Source organism: Crocodylus porosus, unplaced genomic scaffold, assembly GCF_001723895.1.
Source record: "Crocodylus porosus isolate Cpor-Errol unplaced genomic scaffold, CroPor_comp1, whole genome shotgun sequence".
NCBI lineage: Eukaryota > Metazoa > Chordata > Crocodylia > Crocodylidae > Crocodylus > Crocodylus porosus.
The window spans coordinates 3,797,176-3,818,498 of NW_017728942.1; the positions used below are offsets into that span (position 1 = coordinate 3,797,176).

The 21,323-nt window shown below is 41.2% G+C and overlaps 1 protein-coding gene across 1 annotated transcript in view; it reads left to right on the forward strand.

Annotated features, from left to right (window-relative positions):
- The window catches only part of RTFDC1 (replication termination factor 2 domain containing 1), a 51,937-nt gene extending 30,921 nt beyond the window's left edge, over positions 1–21,016 (forward strand). The window contains exons 6-9 of the mRNA XM_019548169.1: positions 10,491–10,604; positions 15,183–15,237; positions 15,329–15,421; positions 17,815–21,016. Coding sequence (XP_019403714.1) covers positions 10,491–10,604; positions 15,183–15,237; positions 15,329–15,421; positions 17,815–17,999 — 447 coding nt within the window. The 3' untranslated portion in view covers positions 18,000–21,016. The remainder of the gene's footprint in view (positions 1–10,490; positions 10,605–15,182; positions 15,238–15,328; positions 15,422–17,814) is intronic.
- The last annotated feature ends 307 nt before the right edge of the window (positions 21,017–21,323 follow it).

Here is a 21,323-nt window from a genome sequence, read left to right on the forward strand (position 1 = left end):
CATTTGACCCCAGTACTCTTTCCTGCCATGACAGGGGGTCAGACTTGATGATCTGCTCAGGTCCCTTCCAACCCTACGAACTATGAAACTATGTCCCAGCCCACTCCCTTCCTTGCCATAGGGGCGATTTGCCCCCCAACCCCCAACGGACTTATCAGCCAGACACTGCTCTCCAATGCATATCAGCAATCGGATTAGGGGGTCAGACTAGATGATCTGCTCAGGTCCCTTCCGACCGTACAAACTATGAAACTAGTATCGGCTGATGTGGACCATCGGTATCAGCCCAAAAAATCTTTATCAGTGCACCCCTAATAAAGAACTGCTGCAGGCACTCCAAGCACGAATTTCCTTTTGACTTAAAAGTTCTGTATACAGATGTGGTTCCAGCATCTGTCCCATAATTAAATTATGTTAGTGTCCTCTATGCTATTACTCTTGACTGAAAGTATAAATTTGCTAATTAATAGCTGAAAGTGCAGTTCTTCTCTTTCCTAATTACCATCATCCTTTCACCCTAACCCTTGCTCTCTGCCCTCCCACTATTTGGAAAATTAATTTCTCTGCTCCTGGCTTATGTTGTTCCTAATGAAATGACCTTTGAAATATCATTTGTACTTGGTGTTCCTCATGTTTCTTTTTAGATGGTAATCATTCATCTTTCTAGACGTTCAGATAATACAGTAGTTTGTAATTGGCTGGCACAGGAACAGTATTTGGTCTCTAGTCTAAGGCAGTAGTCAGTTCTAACTACTTTTATTTAGAGAGGGGCTGGCAAGGGAGCACCAATACTAGGTCTGCTGTGGATTGCCTGGAAGAGAATTCTGGTCCTCTTTATGATTTTAAAGAAATATTCATACTTTGAAGGGGTGAAATAATGGTTTTTATGGCTTTGAGGTTAGATTTTCAAGTTAGCTTTAAAAAGTACTGATTAAAGCACACCAGAATGTAGGTACATAAAGCTAAATCTCTTAATCGACATCAAAGGTATAAAATAGTAAATGCCAGTTTGTATTACTGTAGTAATACTGTAGTACCATAGAGCCCCAATCATGGACATAAACACATCAAGCTAAGTGCTGTATAAACACAGGACAAAAAAAATGAAAATAAAGAAAGAGCAGACAGTGTCACAGAAAGCTAACAGTAAAAGTAGTTTTAGCACAAATTCTGATTTTGTTACAAAGCCTGAACTTAAAGGAAGCAGGAAGAGGAGATTTTTAGAATAAGGAGAATTAATGCTTTTTAGATTCAAGTTGCATTGACACCGGAAGGGCCTCACACTATTTCTTCAGGTAAAACCATCTGTGCTGCTGTTAAACTAGTATAATTTAAATCTCAGAGAGTTTTCACTTTTCTCAAATCTGCTGCTCTTGTTTATTTAAGTTTTGGTACCTACTGACATCAAGATTTCTGTTTAAATAGACTAGCGTATGTTTTATACCGTTAAAAACAATCATCTGAACCCTGGTGGTGGTAGGCCTTCAGGATATATTTTTGTAAGTTACTTATTTGTGGAAAAAAAAGGCAAAGATCAGGTAGAATTATTATGAAGGCTTCTGGAGCTTAAACAGTTTAAACAATTGTTTTAATATAAACATCTGAAACGAACAACTTCACAAATACCGAATTCAATAAAAAATTGGCAGAGCATTTGCACAGGAACAACACACGTGCTTCATTCTCAGACTTGCTTTCATTTGCTATCAGTGCCATACCTTTCTCTGGTTACAGCTGCAATCATGTGAACAGAGTCGCTGTGCTGCTTTTTGTCCCTTGGGAACTTCAAATTTTCTTGGATTAGTGATGTCTTCACTGTTACAAAGAGGAGGAGGAAGCAAAAGCAGCCATCAAGTGCATTCAATTTTGTACAGACTTCCAGTTCCTGATAGAGCAGTTACAGGAAGCCAAACCCTCCGTTGACTTGCTCACTCATGAAACAGGAAGAAAGCTGGAGGAAGTGGCAGCTTGATCATTCAGAAGTCTTCCTGTTTTTTATCTTGGCCTTTCCCAGTTTACTACGTCAGCTATTAAGATGAATTTTTTTTTTTTTTTACTCATCAGCTAAAAGCCTTAAGGATATGGTTTCAGTGATGGTGACGACTTTTCTAAATGGTAGTTCAGCCTTCCTGCAAAGAACCAACTTCCAAGCGAAGTGGTGCAGGCTCCTGCCTTGGGGGTCTTTAAGAGGAGGCTGGATGAACACCTTGCTGGGGTTGTTTGATCCCAGTACTCTTTCCTGCCACGGCAGGGGGTTGGACTCGATGATCTGTTCAAGTCCCTTCCAACCCTACTAACTATGAAACTATGAAACAAACTGCTGATGGTGCCACGTCTTTTCTTTGCATTTTTTTTTTCTTTTCATGATGTGCTATTTGAAGTACTGCCCCTCAAACGATGCTCATTTTACAATACCTTGGAAGGGTTTGGTCACTCAAACATAACCAGAGCTCTGTCTCTATCAGATTTTTCTCATTGTGCCAGTCAGCCAATTCAGCATGTGTAACTGCAAAGCTAAAAGCCCATGTGGTAATTAAAAGGTTCAGAAAAGATATTGGAGGACTGTTTGTAAAGATACTTCTCAATAATTTGATGTCACGGAAGACGAGGGTCAGAGTTGTGGTGCCTGATGCCTGGGTTGTAGTAATTTCTGGGCAGGAAATTACTGTATTTTTGCTTTAGAGGCATCAACAACAAATTGCTTCTATTTGCTGTGGGGCAGTGATGTTTGCTTAGTTGCTATCTGATATGACCCTTGCAGAGTGCTTTTGCTAAAGAGTAAAATTCTCTGTACTACCAAAAGGGAAGATTACTTAATTTAGCTTTAAAGGTGCTTTCATCATGTCTCATTTTTTAGAAAACGTGTACAAAATGATAGGCAACATGCACAGTTAAAAATCTGTTCTGAGGATTCACTTAAATATGACTTTGAAATTACAGCGAAGAAAACTCTAAATCATCTACATTTATTAGTAAATTCACTTTACTAAAAAGTTCCATCAAATGCTTACATTAAATGTATCAGATAAAGTACCAAAACTGGAGGATAGGCATCTGACCTGTTTTATCCTGTGCAAGCCCATTGATTAATATCACCTTTGTTATCATTTTATATCCTTATAAAGATGGTTTCACAGTACTGTGTTCAGGAAAAAACTCTGACAAGTAAAATTTTATACTTGATTTCCAGTTATACAAAAGAGATGCTGCTTTCAAGTGTTGTTCCATTTGTAATACAAATTCTAGAAAAGGTGTTGTTGATCAATCCTAGTTTAAAGATTCACAATTACTGGGAAGACACTTAGTTTATTATTTTGTTACTTAAACTGGTTTGTGGGACAGAGCTGCACTGCTACCCAGAGCGTCCACAGGTGGCAGATAGTGGAATGACCTTCAGGAAAGGTTAGCAGCAAATAAGCAGTGGGAACTCTGACAAATAAGCAGTCATGGACCAAGCAGTGGCAGCACCACTAGGCTGTGGTGAAAACAGCAGGTGGCAATGGTTTCCCTCCTGAAAAGCCACTTACATCCTTTGACAGTACTGGGACATGGCAAGAACAGGTCGCCTCTATAAATAACCCTGCCCAGCCATAGGTCTACAAGTCCTCAGTGGTGGAGCTGGTACCGAGAAGATGGCTGCAAAGTTGGATGAAGGCTGCAGCGGAACAAGATTACCAGCTGTCCTGGCCTCCTTGCCACTGGATCAGTGTCTTGTTCTTCCAGAAGCCATGTGGAAGCTCATGTGCAGCAGCTTCTCCATTGTAAAAGAAGTCATGCACAGGTGTCTTTTATGAAAACACCTTTTCCAGCACATTCCTCAAGCCCTTTGGCAGCCAGCTAATGGCAAGAGGAGTAGGATTGTGAGGTCCAGAAGCTCCTAGTCATGAACTGGCACAAAGGTGGCAATTACAAGGAGGTCGTCTAGCACTTGGATGACACAGGAGTGTGATTTGGTAGCTGAACTGTGACTGAGCAGCCCTCTTCAGGATCTGCTGTACTCATCCCATATGTGGAAGGGGCTAGAAAAGGTGCCCTAAAAATAGCCTAATGTAGTATTTTGTATTTCTTCCTGACTAGATAACTATGTCCAGTGGGATTACCTTTACCGTGGTCGATAATATCATCAGTGGCACACCATCATTTTTGGGACCTGGAACGTCAGGACCCTGATGGACAACCATAATAGTGAATGTCCAGAGTGCTGCACTGCTGTCATGGCTCGAGAACTTGGGTGACACAGCATCAGTGTAGTTGCACTGAGCAAGATGTGGTAAGCAGGAGATTGTCAGCTCCAAGAACATGAAGGCAGCTATACCTTCTTCTGGAAGGGTAAACAGGAAGGAGAACACCAACTTCACAGAGTTGGTTTTGCCATTAAGAATGATCTCATAAACCAACTTGCTAATGAGTTCCCTATTAAAATTAACGAGAACCTTATGACTCTCCATTTTAAACTGGCAGAGAACCAATATGCCACTGTCATCAGCATGTATGCCCTGACTCTTGACACTGCCGATGAAATGAAGGAAGAAGTCTACACCAACCTTGACAAAGTTCTTTCCGATGCTCTGGAGGAAGACAGACTTATTCTTCTTGGTGATTTCGGTGCCAGAGTCAGAAGGGGCTCTAACCTTTGGAATGGAACCATCGGCAAGGAAGGAGTAGCAAAGGTCAACTCCAGTGGCATCCTCTTCTTGACCAAATGCATGAAACATGGACTTCTCATCACTAACATCCTGTTCCACCAGAAAAAGGGGCACAAGATATCTTGGCAACACCCACGATCTAAGAATTGGCACCTGATTGCCAAGTGCCTGTGAAGAGACGCTTGGATTCGCTACCAAGAAACATCAAGACTAGTTTGAGAACAACCGGGAGATCCAAGAGTTGATCGATAACAAGTGCAAGGCCTTTTATGAATTGCAAAATGACATTAACTTGAAGCATAAGAAATTGAATCTTCAACCAGTCAAGGAAGAGGTCCAAAAGAGGACCTGCAATATGAAGAGCAAATGGTGGGAAGATGAGGCTAAGGAGATTCAACATCTCGCTGACATCCACAGTATTCATGTTTTCTTCAGTGCCACCAAAGCCATCTCTGACCGAGCACTCAGGAACCCCAATACCCTTGAGTCATAAGGATGGAGGAGACCTGATCACGGGAAGGGCAGCCATCAGTGCCCATTGGAAGGAGCATTTTGAAGACTACCTCAGTCAAGACTCTGCTGTTGATGAGAGTGTTCTCAGCTCTCAGCTCTGTTCTACAACACCTGCTCAGAGATGATCTTGGAATCTGTGCAACCCTTGACAAAGTGAGAAAAGTCATCAAACAGCTGAACAAGGCATCTGAAGCAGATGGAATCCCCGCTAAAATCTTCAAATGGAGGAGAGGAGCTCACATCACAGCTTCTCCCCACATCTTAGTGTCATCTGCAGATTTGAACAGGGTGCTTTTTACCCCCTCATCCAAGTCGCTGATGGAGATGTTGAACAGAGTGGGCCTGAGGACCGCGCCTTGAAGGGACCCCACTGCCCTCATCCCTTGGTCAAAAATGACCCATCTACCACCACTCTCTGGGTGCAGCCCTCCAGCCAATTAGTGACCCATCTGACTGTGTAGGTGGCAATGCCATAGTCCCCTAGTTTTTTTAATGAGAATGGGGTGAGAGACAGTGTCAAAGGCCTTCCTAAAGTTCAGAAGACTATGTCCACCGCAACGCCTGCGTCCAAGGATTTGGTGACCTGGTCGTAGAAGACCACCAGATGGTCTGACAGGACCTGCCTCTAATGAACCCATGTTGGTTGCCGCTAAGAATAATCTCGCCTGCTGGCCCCTCGTGGACATGTGCTAAAATAATTCTCTCAAAGCTTACCCAGGACCGGGGTAAGACTAACTAGTCTATAGTTTCCCGGGTCCTCCTTCCTCCCTTTTTTGAAGATGGGAACCACATTGGCCCTTTTCCAGTCCTCTGGCACAATGCCAGAGCACCATGAGTGCTTGTAAAGCCATGCCAGGGGTCCCACAATGACTTCTGCTAATTCCTTCAGCACTCTGGGGTGGAGATCGTCAGGACCTGCTGGTTTTAAATACGTCTAGTCCCTCCAGAAGTTCCCTGACTAGTTCCCCTCTGACCCTGGGGCCTATGGGGTTCCCAGTGGGGGGGGGGGGGGATGAACCAGTCCCTGCTCAGAAAAATGAAGGCAAAGAAATTGTTAAATAGGTTAGCTTTCCTGTCTGGTGTGACAGCCAGATTTCCTAGCGTGTCCTGCAGAGACCCCACATTGCCTGGTACCTTCTTTTTGCCCCCTGTGTATTTAAAAAAGGTCTTCTTGTTGTCCTTCATCTGGGTAGCTAGTCCTTGGCCTTCCTATCCGCCCCCCTGCAGCCCCGAGCAACTGAGGTATAGTCCTCCCTGGTGATGACCCCTCCCTTCCAGGCGACTGGGTGTACGCCTCCTTTTTAGCTAGGAACGTTCCTGGATAGATCCCTTTGGGCTTGGATGTTCTTCTCCTTAAGGAACAACTTCTTTCTGAGCAATCGTTGAGCTCCAGTATGCTGATGATGCTGTAGCGTGTGGTCACTTGGAAACAGACCTTCCGGCAGTCGTCAATATCGTTTCCGAGGCGTACAAGAAAACATGATTGATGCTTAACGTTCAGAAGACTAAGATCCTCCACCAATAGGCTCCTGATGAACAGTCCCCAGCTCCGGTAATCCAGATCCATGGTGAGACGCTAGAGAACACTGAGTATTTCCTATACCCTAGAAACCATGTCTCGTGGAAAGCTGACATTGTCAGAGAAATCCAGCATAGCCTCAAGTGTGCATGTGTAGCCTTTGGACACCTGCAGAAATGGGTGATCAAAGATCATGACATTGGATCCAAAAACAGGGTCATGGTTAATCAAACAGTCATGATCCCTACCCTGCTGTATGGACCTGAGACATGGACAACATACAGGAAACATCTAAAGTTGCTGGAGAAATACTATCAACGCTGCCTGCACAAGAACCTCTGAATCCAGCGAGAAGACCAGTTCACCAACATTAGCATCCTCCTACAAGCAAGCACTGTGATCATCCGACACCAACTTTGTTGGTCTGACTGTGTCATCTAGATGTCTGACTCCAGACTCCCAAAGCAAGTTTTATTTTCCCAGCTCAGCCAAGGCTTACACTTAAGAGGAGGCCAGAGAAAGCACTTCAGGGATGTCCTCAAGGCCAACTTAAAAAAATGCAACATTGATGTCATCTCATGGGAGACTATCACCCAGGACTGCCCCCAATGGAGGAAGAATCTGTTGCAGGGAACTCAGTGCTTTGAAACTTCACGACGATAACAGGAGATGGAAAAGCGGGAGTGGCAGAAACAGCATGCCGCAGACCAAATGAAGAATCCAGCGCCCCCCACCCCACACGGAAATACATGTCCGAGCTGCAGCAGAGTCCATGTGGATCAGAGGCCATCTTTCAACACAGATAAGATGATCATGAAAGGTAATCGCGCTGGACTGTGAGGGATTGTCAAGACTTACATTATTATTATTTGTATAAAAAAATGAGATTGTGTTTCTCTTTAGCTTCCTGTTATAAGGAAATTGTAATCTAGGCCTGTTTAGAAAAAGTCATTAATTGTGGAAATCTAGATCAATTCCAGTTAGGGCTGTTGTATTTGGTCTCAACGCTGTTTTAAAGCAAAAGGCAAGAGAGCTTCTGGGACCGAACTTAGAGAGGTCCCCCCCTCGAAACATGTTGTACAAACCCTATTGATAAGAGTGGTAGTGAAATAAATATGCAGTTTCCATCCCTTTTTTTTTTTTATGTGGAACAGGATCAAAACCTTTATGTTCAGTGGGATAAATGAGTGCAGCTTGGTTCACGTATGTGAGCTTTATTGTAAATATAGTTCTCGAGTTCATGGTTCACTATTGAGATCACAAATACTTGTTCTCTCTTGATGAGGGAAGATGCTATAGGGGGAAACCGTTTCTGCAATAGAGCAAAACACTTAAGTTCATCCTTTGGCAGTGACAGTATGCAAGTATAAATAATTTGAAGTGATTAGCTTAATAAATGACTTAAAGCAAAAGTAAGAACAGGCTTGCAATACAAAACGTTTATTGCTGCAGTTCAGTGGCCATTTTGTTTTGCATTTAGGGAATGTTTTCTATCCTCTTTGTTGAAACCAACTTTCTTCCCTTAATTGGCACTTGAAAAAGGAGGGAAAGTCAGCTATTACTTCCCAGATGTATGTAATGGAAAAAAGGAATGCTGCCAACTTTACTTTCTGGTTTAGTTTCCATTACATTAGGATTATGGTAAGTGATAGAAGCTTAGAGATCATAAAACATTCATTAAAATAATGGCATTATCTTGTTAAGAGAAATTACTGTTATTGCTCTTAGAGCACATTTCTTCCACTCTAGGTCTTGTGTCGTCAGTGTTTCCATTATCATTCTTTGGGCTGGAGACTTTACTAACCTGGGTTAAAAAATTCTCTGTAAACTTTATCTAAACACCTAAATCAGTGTGTGGCAAATAAGATGTTGTCTAGCAGTAGGTGACTTCTTTGGAAAGCTGCTAGAGCAGTGGTTCTCAACCTTTATATGCTTAAGGCAGCACTGGGAAAATGCCAGCTGTTAACTTGCACTTTTTGTTTATGGAAAAATAATGGCAATTTTTTCTGTTGCAACAAACTCAAGAAAAGCACAAAAGGTCAGAAATGCCTTTGACACTGGATTCTTACTTGAAATTTCTGGATTTATCTTGTGAATTGTGTGGGTGCACACCTAGTATTGCTGAACCATGGCACCCTGTTTGAGGATCTCTGTGCTAAATGAAAATGTGACTGACTATTCAAAGTAACCCCTGCAAGCAAGTGCAATTGGGACATTGACTGAGCCATGAAAGTGCTGAAAACCAGTTCAGCTTTAGTTTAACATGCATCAGCGCATAGGCAGTTGCCAGCATTGCCACTTGCTTGCCTGTTGGTTGTGGACAAGATTACTTCCTACGCAAACTGTAGGGACTTATTTGCTAATATGTTGTATAGGAAGGTGATTAATTTTACATATTGGGCATATTACACTTTTTCTTTACTTTTCGGTGTTTTCAAATATTCAGGTAATTTGTTGTTTAAGTTCAAAATAAAAACATCTTCCTCTTGCCATAATTGAAAAGAAGATTATCCGTCATAACTGTCTCTGACATTTCCACTCTGGTTTTAAGAAAAGGAATCGGGAAGTGATTCCTGCCTTTTTATAAGTCAGTGGTGCTCAACCTTCCAGCGTCAGGTGTTGGATGAGAAGCAGAGGGCTGGCTGGTGGGCTGGAGCCCATATGCTGGCCTGATCCTGTGTGCTGCATCTAGCTGCAGACCAGTGATCCAGTGCACAGGGTCACAATTTGGCAGCAGGGGAATGGCAGTTAATGTTGCCAGTTCTTCTCTGGCAAATTACCAGGTCCGTGGGGAGCCCCGAGGGCTGGATGACATGGCTCTGCAGGCCAGAGGTTGAGTATCACCTCTTATAAACTGCTCTTCTGTTATGGCATTGCCTTTTAGTTTTGGAAAGGTCTGATTTTTCTTGTGGTCAGAAACTAGCTAACTAAACTGTGTATGCAGCAGCAAAGCTTTGACTGAGCAAAAGCATCAAAACAAAATTCACTTTGAGATGTGTTTTGTGCACCTTATATGCCATCAGCCCATTGCACAGTTTAAGCTTGTGATGCTGAACAGAGAGGCTTAAGCACAATTAAGTGCATCTGCACAAGGAGGTTGGATCAATGTAAATTAAATCATGGTTCGGTTAAATTAGTTCAGTGACTCTTCTGTAGGCTTACAAATGGTTTCAAATGGACAGTGTTTAGTGCATTTATGGAACTGGGATATTCACTTGTTTTTAGCTTTCTTCCTTATGGTATGGTTTGCTTACATAAAGGACTGGGAGTCTATGATGGCTCATCTCCTAAAACTATGTTCATTCTTCCTTTTTTTGTTTTTTTGTTAAAAGATGATCTGTGATTTGTTTAAAACGTTCAGCCCCCTCCCCCGCTTTTTTTTATTTCCTGATAACACAGAAAGTGGAATTGACACTTCGGATTCATCCCTCCATTAGAAATTCAGCCTAGCCAAGGAAATCCTCATGGTCATGGCAATGAAGCATCATGATTTACCTAACTGACAGATATGTGGCTACTTGCACTGGCAGCCGTAGAAATAAAATAGTACTAAGAGCCAACACAAGCAGTCTACCTGAGGTGCTTTCTATATTTTCACATATTAGTCATCCTCAGGAATTGAAGCACTTCAATGTATGAACACAGTATAATTCCATTTCTGCTGTAGAAGCTGCAGCTTCTGACTAATGAAAAGAGAATTTTATACAGGGCAATAGAAAAAGGTAAATGACAACGGGGGGATTTTTCTGTATCTAAAATGTGATTAAGATCTTGCAGAGTTATATCGAGTTCATTTCTCTTTGTCATTAAAGTGTGGTGTTCCCTTTCAAGAAGATGATGTGATTCTACTTAATGGCAATAAAGATGACATGGAAAAACTGAAGAAGAGAATGGAGGATAGAAGACTTAAAAATAAATTGGGAAAGGTAATGTTTCTATGTACACTTAAAAAATGCCAGAATATTATAAAAGGATGTTAACTGTAATGAAACCTTCTGTGAATTTATTTTGTGGCTGTGAGTTCAACTCCTAATTATGGGATTCTTCAGAGTCTCTGTGTTGAACTACTCTGATTTAGTATTTGTTGACCAATCCGTGTAGTTTGTCTAGGACACATAGATAAAAATGTTTTGGTCTTAACCATGACAAGATATTTGTAAGTGTTAGTTTTTACTTCATACAACTGTAAACCTAAATGGAACTTGGACTTTTGGGTCCAAATTACAAAAATGTCAAAAGTTTGGGTGGGGGAGTGGCAAGTGATAGGAAATAGCAAACCCTTTCCATTTTTGGTGGTAGAGTTCATTTAGGTTTATGTATGCTTGACTTTTTTTGAAAGCAGGCTTTGAGAACTGATAAAGCCCCCTCTTCATTTCTTTGAGAAGCCTAACACTGGTATTCATAAAAGTATTAGTAGCTGAGGCAGCACACTTAAGAAAGAAAAATTCATTGTCTCCTTACCTGGATCACTAGGTGATAGAAAGGAACCTTAATAAGCCATCCTGTACTTAGCCTGTTCAGCATTTGGAAATAGATGCTATTATAATAGGTACTCTCTAGTTAGAATGTGACTAGCCCTGTTGGGCTTCAATGTATATATAAATCCAGCACAGTTCAAGAGACTTCCATTTGGTAAAATACAAGTCCCAAAATAGGAAGATCTTTCAGCGATGGAACTGCCAGCATCTCCCATAAATTACCTCTGTTCTCCTGCCAAATCCAACTCCCTCATTCTGTTCCATGAAACAGGAACTTTGAGTTTTATAATGTGTATAACAAGTCTAAATTCTTGTTTCCCTTTCGTATCTACTTCTGCATTCCCTGGCAATTATTTATTTTTAAGCTGTTTACTTAAAAATAATAAACATCTTAAAAATAAGCTTCCTGTTGTTCATTTCTGTTTTGAGCCTTGTTTCCTGTTCAAAACCCAAACTAAAATCGTACATCTGTCTGAATATGGAATTCATTCTCCGAAACTAGGTAACAGAAATGTTTCCCCAATGCTGTTCTGCTGAGCTAAGTACAGGAAGTCAAAAAGCCCACAGCTGAATTGGTTCAATCTTCGCAGGTTAATCTAAGATTCAACCAATAAGCAAGTGAGCAGACATTCATTTTTGTTTCCAGAAATGCAGCCACATGCCTGCAGTGGCCCAGGCCAGTAGCCAGGGCGGGTGCTAGAGCATGCCTCCCTGCTCAGCTGGAGCAGATGGCTGGGGCCAAGGCTAGCCTGCCCACCCTGCAAAAGGGGTTTTGTGAAGGAGATAGAAAGCATCCTGGGCTGCTGGGGGACTGAGAGTTAGCTTGAATCTCGAGGGGATCTGGGACAGAAATTCAATAAAACAATTTAATCTAAATCAGTTGAGTCTGATACTACCTTCATCCAGGTTTATCTTAAACCAATTCTGACCATTTTAAAAGTGGTTTATGTGCACTGAATTTCTGTTGTGTTTAAAGGTTTGAACTGGTTTCCAATCACTTGCAGCTGTTTACGTGTGAAACCTGTCTTAAGTGACCACTTAGAGATGAATGAGAAATGTACTGGGTTTGTGCTTTAGGGTTCCTTTATAATAAACATTTAATTCAGGCGATTGCCAAGTAAGGTTCTACACCAGGGGCAACTAATTATTTTGGGTGGAGGACCGCTTAACAAGTTCTGGTGAGGTGCTGAGGGCCACAAGGGTAGCCCCGCCCCTAGGCAGGTGCCCCACCCCCTTGTCACCATCTTGTAACCAGAAGTCCTGACCGCTGAGCTTTGCATTTGGGAGTCTCTCCCCTTGCCCAGGAAGTACTCCTTTTGGGGTGGGGGGAAGTTTGCTTGTATATTGTGTGTCTAGGGGTGCAGGGGGTGTGGTTGGGGGTGTGTGTGGGGGGTGGGTATGGTGCAGAGACAGTGTGTGGGGGCATAGGAGGGGTGTATGGAGAAGGGTATGGGAGTATTGGGGGGTGGGGGGGTGGGTGTATGTATGTGGGGTGGGTATAGTGAGGGTCGGGGTGTGGGTTTACATGTGGGATGTGTATTTGTGGGGTGTGTGGCTGGAGTGCATCGGACAGTGTTGCGTGTGTGGGTATGGAGGGTGTTTGGGGGTGTTGGGGTGTGGGTGCATGTGTGGGGTGTGGGTGGGTTGGCTGTGCACATGTGGGGGCTTTCTCCCTGCCTGCTCTTTGCGATGTGGCTGAGCCTAGCCCTCCATGGGCAGGGGGAAGGGGAAGGGACTTGGTGCTGCCTGCCTGGCTCGCAGCACACTGCAAAGGGCGGGAAAGCAGCTGCCACCACTGGCAGCAACAGAAACCCCTGTGAGACGGGAGAGGGGCAGACAGCTGAGCCTGGCATCACCAGCTCTCTTAGTCTCTGTCCCATACCTTCTGCTGCTGTTGCTCCTCTATCACCTGACTGCATGGTGGGGTTGCACCAAGTGCATGCTAGCTTCTGCTGCTGTTGCCCCCCCCCATCTGTCCATGCCTGCGGGACTTTGTGAGCAGTCAGGCTCCTTCACCCCCCTGCTTCCCACTCCATCCACACATGCTCCCCTGCCCCATACGAGCAGGACCAGAGTGAGCTGCAGGCAGAGCCCACCCCGCTCCATCAACGCTGCAGGTTCCCCTCCCTTCCTGCCCAGAGAGCTGCAGCAGGGACAGCTGTTGTGCTCCCCCAGCTTCCAGCAACTCCTCATGTACACACGCTATATAAAAGACTAAAAATTATTTTTGAGTTGTTATGCAATCACCTCTATATAAACTATACAAATCATGACAAAAATATTTTTTGTAATAAACTTAAAATATGTTACAGTAGGTGTTTTGACTTTTAGTGTATGATTCCTTTTTTTTCTGGTTCTGAGATGGCATCTTCCCCCTCCCAAAAGGAGTATTTCCGGGGGGGCAAAAGGAAGGACTTCTGTTGGCAAAGGTCAGGGGTTAGAGATGGGATTTCTGGTCCCAAAATGGCAACCAGGGTGCGGGGCATCTGTCAAGGGGCGGGGCCACCCATGCAGCCCTTGATCGCTCACCAAACCTCTTTAAGCAGTCCTCCACCCAAAATAATTGCCTGCCCCGAAGCACCTGGTTCTGGGTAAAGCTTTTCTATCACGAGAACAAACCTAGATTATTTGAACATGTATGCAGCCTTGGTGTTTTGTTCGTTTCCCCTTGTTCTCTCCCCAGGCACTATGAACAGTTGGTCACCATCCTTTGTATAACAACCTCTATGTACTGGAAGACTTAATGGTGTTTCCCCCTTCCCCTGACTAAATGAACCAAGCTGCTTCATGTTCTAGCAAAAATAATAATTTATTAACCTTTCAGTAACTAATATTTTACTATTTTACCCGTTTTGATGGGCAGTTAGATTTAACCTGTTTTTACCTCCTCATGAGTAGCAATTTGTTACAACCTGTGTTTACTGTATTTATTTTCTGAGGGTAAAGTTTATGTTGTCTTTGTTATTGTCAGCCAAAATTATTGTAGCCGGAGTTATTGTAGCATTTTATGCTAGAAGTGCCTGATATAAATAAAGTATACTATGCTGAAAGCTGTTCTCAGTCCAAAAAGCTAGGAATTGATAATTGCCCTATAGCAACTGGATTATATCTCCCCTCCCCTCCCAACTCGAATGATCAGAACTCTTGTATAAATCTGGCATCCATACAAAATTGTTTCCTTACCTAGTTTCAGGAACAAGAAGTTTCTGGTCACGTTAGCTCCTTAAAAAAAAAAATAAAGTTGTAAAGTCTTGGTTGCTGTTAAGTGACCGGTTGTCAGATTTGGTGCACAGAGCATCAGAATGAATGTGTTTTGCGTGCTTCCTTGCATATCCTCTCTGTTTTGAAAGGAGACAAACCATAGAAAGGTACAGGGATGTACACAACAAACGATCACTAGGAATCTGCCTGGTTTTATTATGGTGGCCTTTTACCACCACCTTCTGGATGAGATCTAGAGCAGCATCTACTGTGTTACTTGCTTCCCCTAACATTGTCTCCTATCTTGTAGACTGCACAGCGTATTCTAAATGTATGTTCAGTGTTTCCTCCTTTGGATTTGGTTAGTCAGAATTGTAAAATTCTTCTGAGACGTTACTAAGTCAGTGTTTTGTATAACATTTATACAACAAATACTGCTATAGTTTGCAGGGCGGGGTTTAATATAGGATTGGTCTGGGGGCAGGAGGTACACACACAAGTAGACTTTTAACTTTTTGCATGTTGTGTGCTTTTTGTTAACTTGGTTCATTTAAAGAAGAAACCAAGCAAGCCAAAAATTGGTTTTAGGCAGCTTAGTTTCAGCCTGTACATTGTTTTGCCAAGGCGTCTGTGAGGTCAGCATTATTTTTTCCAGATTGAAAGTGTATGTAACACTTAAAGCAACTGTATGGAAAGCACAAAGTTGTTTTATAAAATGTACAAGCGTAACAAATAGAATTAAGTCTCTAAAACACAAAATTGACATTAAGTAACACATACAGCTTTTTAAAGTAGGTTCTCAACTTTCTGCTTATATTGTTCCAGAAATCAAAGAAATGCAAGGCAGCAGAATCAGTTTCTCAACAGGACGCCCCTGAAGGTAATGTTCTTACAACTTCAGGTTGGCTTTACCATTGGAGTTATGAAACAAGTTAACGATTCAGTTGCGGGGGGGTTTCTTTCTTTTGTAGGTTCTCCCGGACCGTCCAAAGTAAAGAATGTAAATGATGACCTGAACTCTAGTTCTGGAGAAAAGAAACAGATTATATTCACCAAAGGCACAGGTTAGTGTGCATGTGTCCTAGTGTAACTGAACAATTTTGTAAATTGCTCCACGCTGTTAAAATAATTTTAAAGGAACTATTTTGAATTACTTCATGCCACATTTGCAGTTGAATTTCTATACAGCCTCCCCGTACATTTGTGCAGTGACCTTGCAAACACTTTGCATATACATGTATTAGTTTTTAAACTGTTCATAAGATGTTAAAACCTGGCTATATAAAGCCCATTAAGAGGTAATACTTAAATTTGTTTGTATATATTCCAAAAGGCTGCAGGGGGTCCTACAAAGTTCTGCCTTAGACCCTTTCTCTCCCCACTCTACACATTATTCTGCATAATCTCATCCGCAGATACAAATTCAACATTTCTTAGTCGACAGCTCTCAGATCTACCCCTCTATTCCAGGCCTGTCGTCTTCTGTGCAAACTAAAATCTTGCGTGCATCTCTGACATCCCTTTGTGGATGACTGGCCATCTAGTCATTTGCTCTTACTCTGCATTGCTAACTGATCTCTTAATCCCCTCCACTCTCACCGGTCACCCTTTCTCCAAATAATGTGGACAGCATCACCAGTCTGCCTGTTGTTCATTCCCACAGCATAGGCATCATCTTTCACTCAGCCCTCTCTATATCTTCACATCCAAACCCTAAATCTTACCGATTCTTGCTTTTTAAGATTCAAGAAGCATGATTTTGTGGGCGTTTCTTTCAAAGGAAACAAATCCTCTTCGCATATTTTAATAACTTGCTAGTCCTCCAGTTAGCTACTTCTCTGCTACCCATCATTAAGGACATTCAGCGTGAAACTGAGATTGAATTTGGCTGTCTTTTAATCCCAAGGAGGCAGCACCAGTTTAGGTCACATGTGTATATATATTGCACAGTTCATTTGCTCAGTTGCTTTAATTCTTACGAATTTTTTTTTTCCAGAGATTGGTGGGGAAAAACAACCCTCATATGTTTTAAAATCAATTATTGTTTAGAAATGAGTCATTTTCTGAAGGGAAAATAATCTGCAGAATCTGATATTAAATAATGAGCTTTAGTGTTTCTCTGTGGTGAGCCTAGAGTATTAACATTATAAATGTCCTATCTTCTCCTCCATACAGAACTGCAGATTTCTTCAGTCTATAATGGATCGTGTTTAAACTGTTTCATCCCAGTTTCTTCTAATTGCTAATGGGTGTCTGTGCTGTCTTGAATAACACTTGAAATTAATTTCTCACAGAACATAACGCAAAGGGAAAAAAATCACTGAGCCCCTTTTGAAATGACAGGTCATTGGTTTCTATCTGGAGACCTAGTTGCTTTAATGAACTAGGGGAAAAAAATGAAAAATAAAGCTAAGGAGGAAACATGAGGTAGGCTGTGGGCAGGAAAGAAATTAACTTTGCTAGATGCTGTCCCTTGAGGTTTGCATGCATTTATTACAAGATGCATTTTTGCATTTTTTTCACATGTGTTGGTGCTGTTTTCTTCCCAGTGTTAAGTTTGGGGGATGACAGTGGAGCTGAGAGAAGAGAAAGCAGCTCTGTCTAGGTCAAACCTTTGCTTATCTTTTCCTGTTGAATGAGTGATGTTAATGGTGACATTTTCCAAAATGAGAAGGCTACAGTACTGCATTACTTAACACTGTGCATGTAGGGTTCATAATTGCCTGTATAGATCAATTAGTGAACGTGCAGACAGGCTTCTAACTAACTGTTTTTGTGCCTAAAATGTACTCATTGTAGGCAGTTTAGGGAAGACTTTTGTGCTGTTTTTTCTCTTTACTTGTGAGCCGCAACTGCAGCTTTTCAGAAATACTCCTGTGTCCTTTGAGAACATAGTGGTAGCAGCAGGTGAAGTGCATGGAAATGGTGTCACAAATAATGGGGCAGGCATTTTTCCTGGCTTCAATGAGAAATGATTAAATGACTTTCAGGCCATTGTTGTTGTCTATAAGGGACTTCATAAAGGATAAAGGGAGTAGATAGATTCCCAGGTGATAAATGTCACAAGTGTTGCCTTTGGCATTTGACAGCTATTTTTCAAACAATAGAGGGAGAAATCCTCCCACCTTTATGTGTGAAGACTGGAGCTTAGAGCTTTCCCTTTGGCTTGCTGCAGCCGATACTTCTAGTACTGTGTTCGGGTATGTGCGTTCATAGGAGAGAAATCTACTTCCCAAGCTGTACATTGAACAGACATTTTAATGAGTTTGGAAAGGAGTATGAATGACTTGATTTAAACATACTTTTTCCCTCGTCTGCCAGAGATGTTCCTGGCAGGCCAGTCTTTTGGAGCTGTAGAAATGAATTTAAAAAACAAAACAAAACTAATATGCAGTTGCAAAAAAACTAAAATGTCTTGTGTTTCTGTTCCTTCCTTTTTTCCCTCCCTCCCCAATAGAGGCTATTGGAAGTCCATCAACTGTGCCAGGAAAAGCTGCTTCATCTAGTACCACCAAGAGATGCATCACGGAGAGGGAGGATAAATCGGAGGCATACAAATCTATTTTTACATCACACAGCTCAGCAAAACGCTCCAAGGAAGAATCTTCCAATTGGATTACTCACACAGCGTACTATTTCTGAAACAATACTCTGCATGATTGTAACAGGCAGTTCTGCTTGCCTTCCTTAGGCTTTTTTTCTGGAAAACTGATACAGTGTATTCATTTATAATCTGATGTTATTTGGAATTACTCAATTTGCAAGTTGTTTATAACTTTCTGAATAGCCAATACACTTTGCTTACCTATAGATACTGTTAGATGAGAAGACAGAAGTCATCCATGTCCTAATAAAATCAGGAAGTCTTTCTAAATTCAAAATTATTCGGGCTCATTCTGTCATCCTCAGTCACAATGACTAGTGTCTTACTCTTGGTTCCAGTGCAAGTGAAGGGCACAGTTAAAAATACACTTTTCTGTGCTATCAATTTTAGCTGAAACTGTCATTGCACTTTTGTTTGGATTCAGTAAGAAGGCTGAACTTTTTTTGTAACTACCTAACATTGCTTACAACCAATAAAAGAACAATGAGACTGCTTTTCATACATTAGCTAATTTAACCCTCCTCATAACCAGCATGTTTATCCCTTTTCATGGTTCTGTAGAGCACTTTCAGTGTCTGTCCTGGAGTCATATGGCAGTCTTAGAAGTAAAGGGAGATTTTTTTTTTTTTTTTTTTTTTTTTAACAAGAATTATCTATTCCATTTATCTGAAAAATATAAAGATCTTAGCAAAATGCCTGCAGATGCATGGATTAGCAGACACAGAACTGGTCATAGTTTGGAAGTCCTGACCCACCAAAGCAGGTAGGGCAAATCACTATGTCTGTGTATTTGTAAAATGGGATTAAGACCTCCTTTTCTAAAAATGCTTTAGCATCTACTGATGGAAAAATCTGTAAAAGATGGGTATCGTGGCTAGCACCATCTGGTTAAAGCCCATTTATGATTCTAGCACATGAAAATGCAGATCATGGGTCCATACACACGTTGAAAGAACAGTGATTCTGGCACAAGGGTTTAGATGGAAGTGCAGACAATCGCAGAGCACTCCTTGGGCCAATTGCTAACACAATCAGTTTTTGAAAATGTATTTGTGTGAAAAGTAGATTCTGCAGTTTGGCCCATTTGCTACGATTTCCGTATCAAAATCTAAGACTTAAGCAAAATTAATGAGTTTGCTTTTATGTATTTTAAATGTTTTCTGTGCTGAATTGCAGCCAGAATAATTGGCTCTGAAAACTACAAGGTCTCTTCCCAGTTGTTTTTCTGACAGTGGTAATTTCATTCTTTCAGTGCAGTTTGATTGAGGGTAGTTAAACTGTGGAAGAGCAGGCTATGCATTTCAATGCATATTCTGGTCCTTCCTTGGAAGTGCATGCAGGAGTGGTTGGAGGATTTTTCTATCATAGGAAGAATCTCAGAACTTATCCACGGAAGGGTGGGGAGGGGGATAAAAAGCTGTGGGCTAAATTTTTGGAGAGTTTCCAAAAACCTTATATTTGTGAAGGCAGATATTTCCTTTGTATTGTAGTGTTATATGTGCAAATGCTATTCATAGGCAGGCTTTTGTGTGCACGGACAGTTGTGCCCACATACTCTAGTGTGCTTTGATAAAGATCGTTTTAAACTTGGGCCCCATATTTCTGTCCATGGAATGATTCTCTTTCCTTATGCACACTGGTTCGTAGTAAGCGAAATGTGCTGCCTTCAAAACAGCTCCATAACCCATGATGCTAGATTCCTAACCTCAGACTATTAAAACACAATGAACATTTTGGGGGGGTTTAAATTGAGGTAAGTCTCAAAACTTATATATAAGGGTGTTTCAGAAAGTAACAGTAATTTTGAAATAAAACCCGTTTTGTGTGCAGTGATGGTTTACTGGAGCACATTACTTCTCTACGTAGTTGCAAACAATTGGCGCGTTCAACAGTGCCGCCATCTGTGTTTCCCCCTGTTGTGTAGCCTTTTCCCACTTTGCCATTCCATACATTGTGGGCAACCATTTTGTCATTACTTTCTGAAACACCCTTGGAGATGAGACTGCTACTATGCAGAGCAAGAAATAGTGTCTTGCTCTTATTTTCATCAAGTTTCTCTGTGTAATTTTGTTTGAAGAAAAGTGGTTGATCGTGTCATATGACCACAGATATTCGTGTTAGCATGCCTGGAGGATACTATCTCAATGCTTATGATGTTTGAATCGAACAATTTGTAGTTTATTGTGAGCTTTCCTTAGTCAATAATTCTGTTATGTTATGATTCTAAATGTAGACAGTAATTATCTACATAAAGTGATCAAAGTAAAGTCTGGAAACTTCCCCTTTTCCCCCTCCCTCTCTCTTCCCTACACATTCTCACTAGCCTTTGTTCAAACTAACCAGGATAGAATTACAATAAGTAGGAAGATATTTAAAGCTACTGCCCAATGTAACATAGTTACTTTTGTGTGTTAAAATGATTAATTAGTCTTGTAATTTATTTTGAAAAGTGTCCCCATTTGTAATCTGTAATAGTTAATTGGAAATTCAGATGATTTGTTTATGTTTGCACAGGTAGTCTTTCTGATTCATGTGTGTTGAATGCAACTGCTGATACTTTCTTATTATTTTGATAAGCATAATTAAGCAATTGTTTCCACAGTTGGTTTGTCATGGAATTTACATGGTAAGCATTTTTGTTTTCCAAACATAGGATACGGTCTCATATTTTTTCACATCAAAACAGTTTGCATTTTAGTTGAGCTTCAATGAATCACTTTGCTACATTTTTATATGTGCTAGCATGAGCTTTATTTTTCCTATTTTTTTTTCTCTTCATCATTTCCTTTATTATTTGGTAAGGGCAAACAATAAGCTCAGTGCAGGAAAAGATACACAATGACAATCACTTCTCTTCTTTTGCAGTCTAATTCTATTTTAAGAGCATGCATTTAACTCCTACTCTTTATTTTATTGGGCTGCATTGCTTTTTTTCTTTTTTTTTAATATAGCAGATTAGATTATAGGGATTAAAGTTTAGTTATTTTATTTGGTTATTACATATTGCTTTGCTACCATGTATAAGGATATGAGAATAAATATTTTAGAACTTGGAGTGAGCAAAATTGTTTTCTTTCCTTGACCGTTGTTTCTGGATGTTAGCATTAATACCCTGGCTTTCTTGCATGGGTTTAAACCTAAGGTTTTTAAATAGGATCCAGCCTGCTATGTCATTCCCTGCTCATTTGAGGCATTTTAGTGATCTCCTTTTTGGGTTTTTTCTCCTGGATCATGTCTTTCACAATATGCTCATGACTTCCAGAATAATTTTGAGTACATTCTGATTTTCATTATATACTAGGCAATTTATGTTGTGCTCTTCTTGCAAGTTATGTTTGTTTTTAGAACGTGGCAGTTTATTT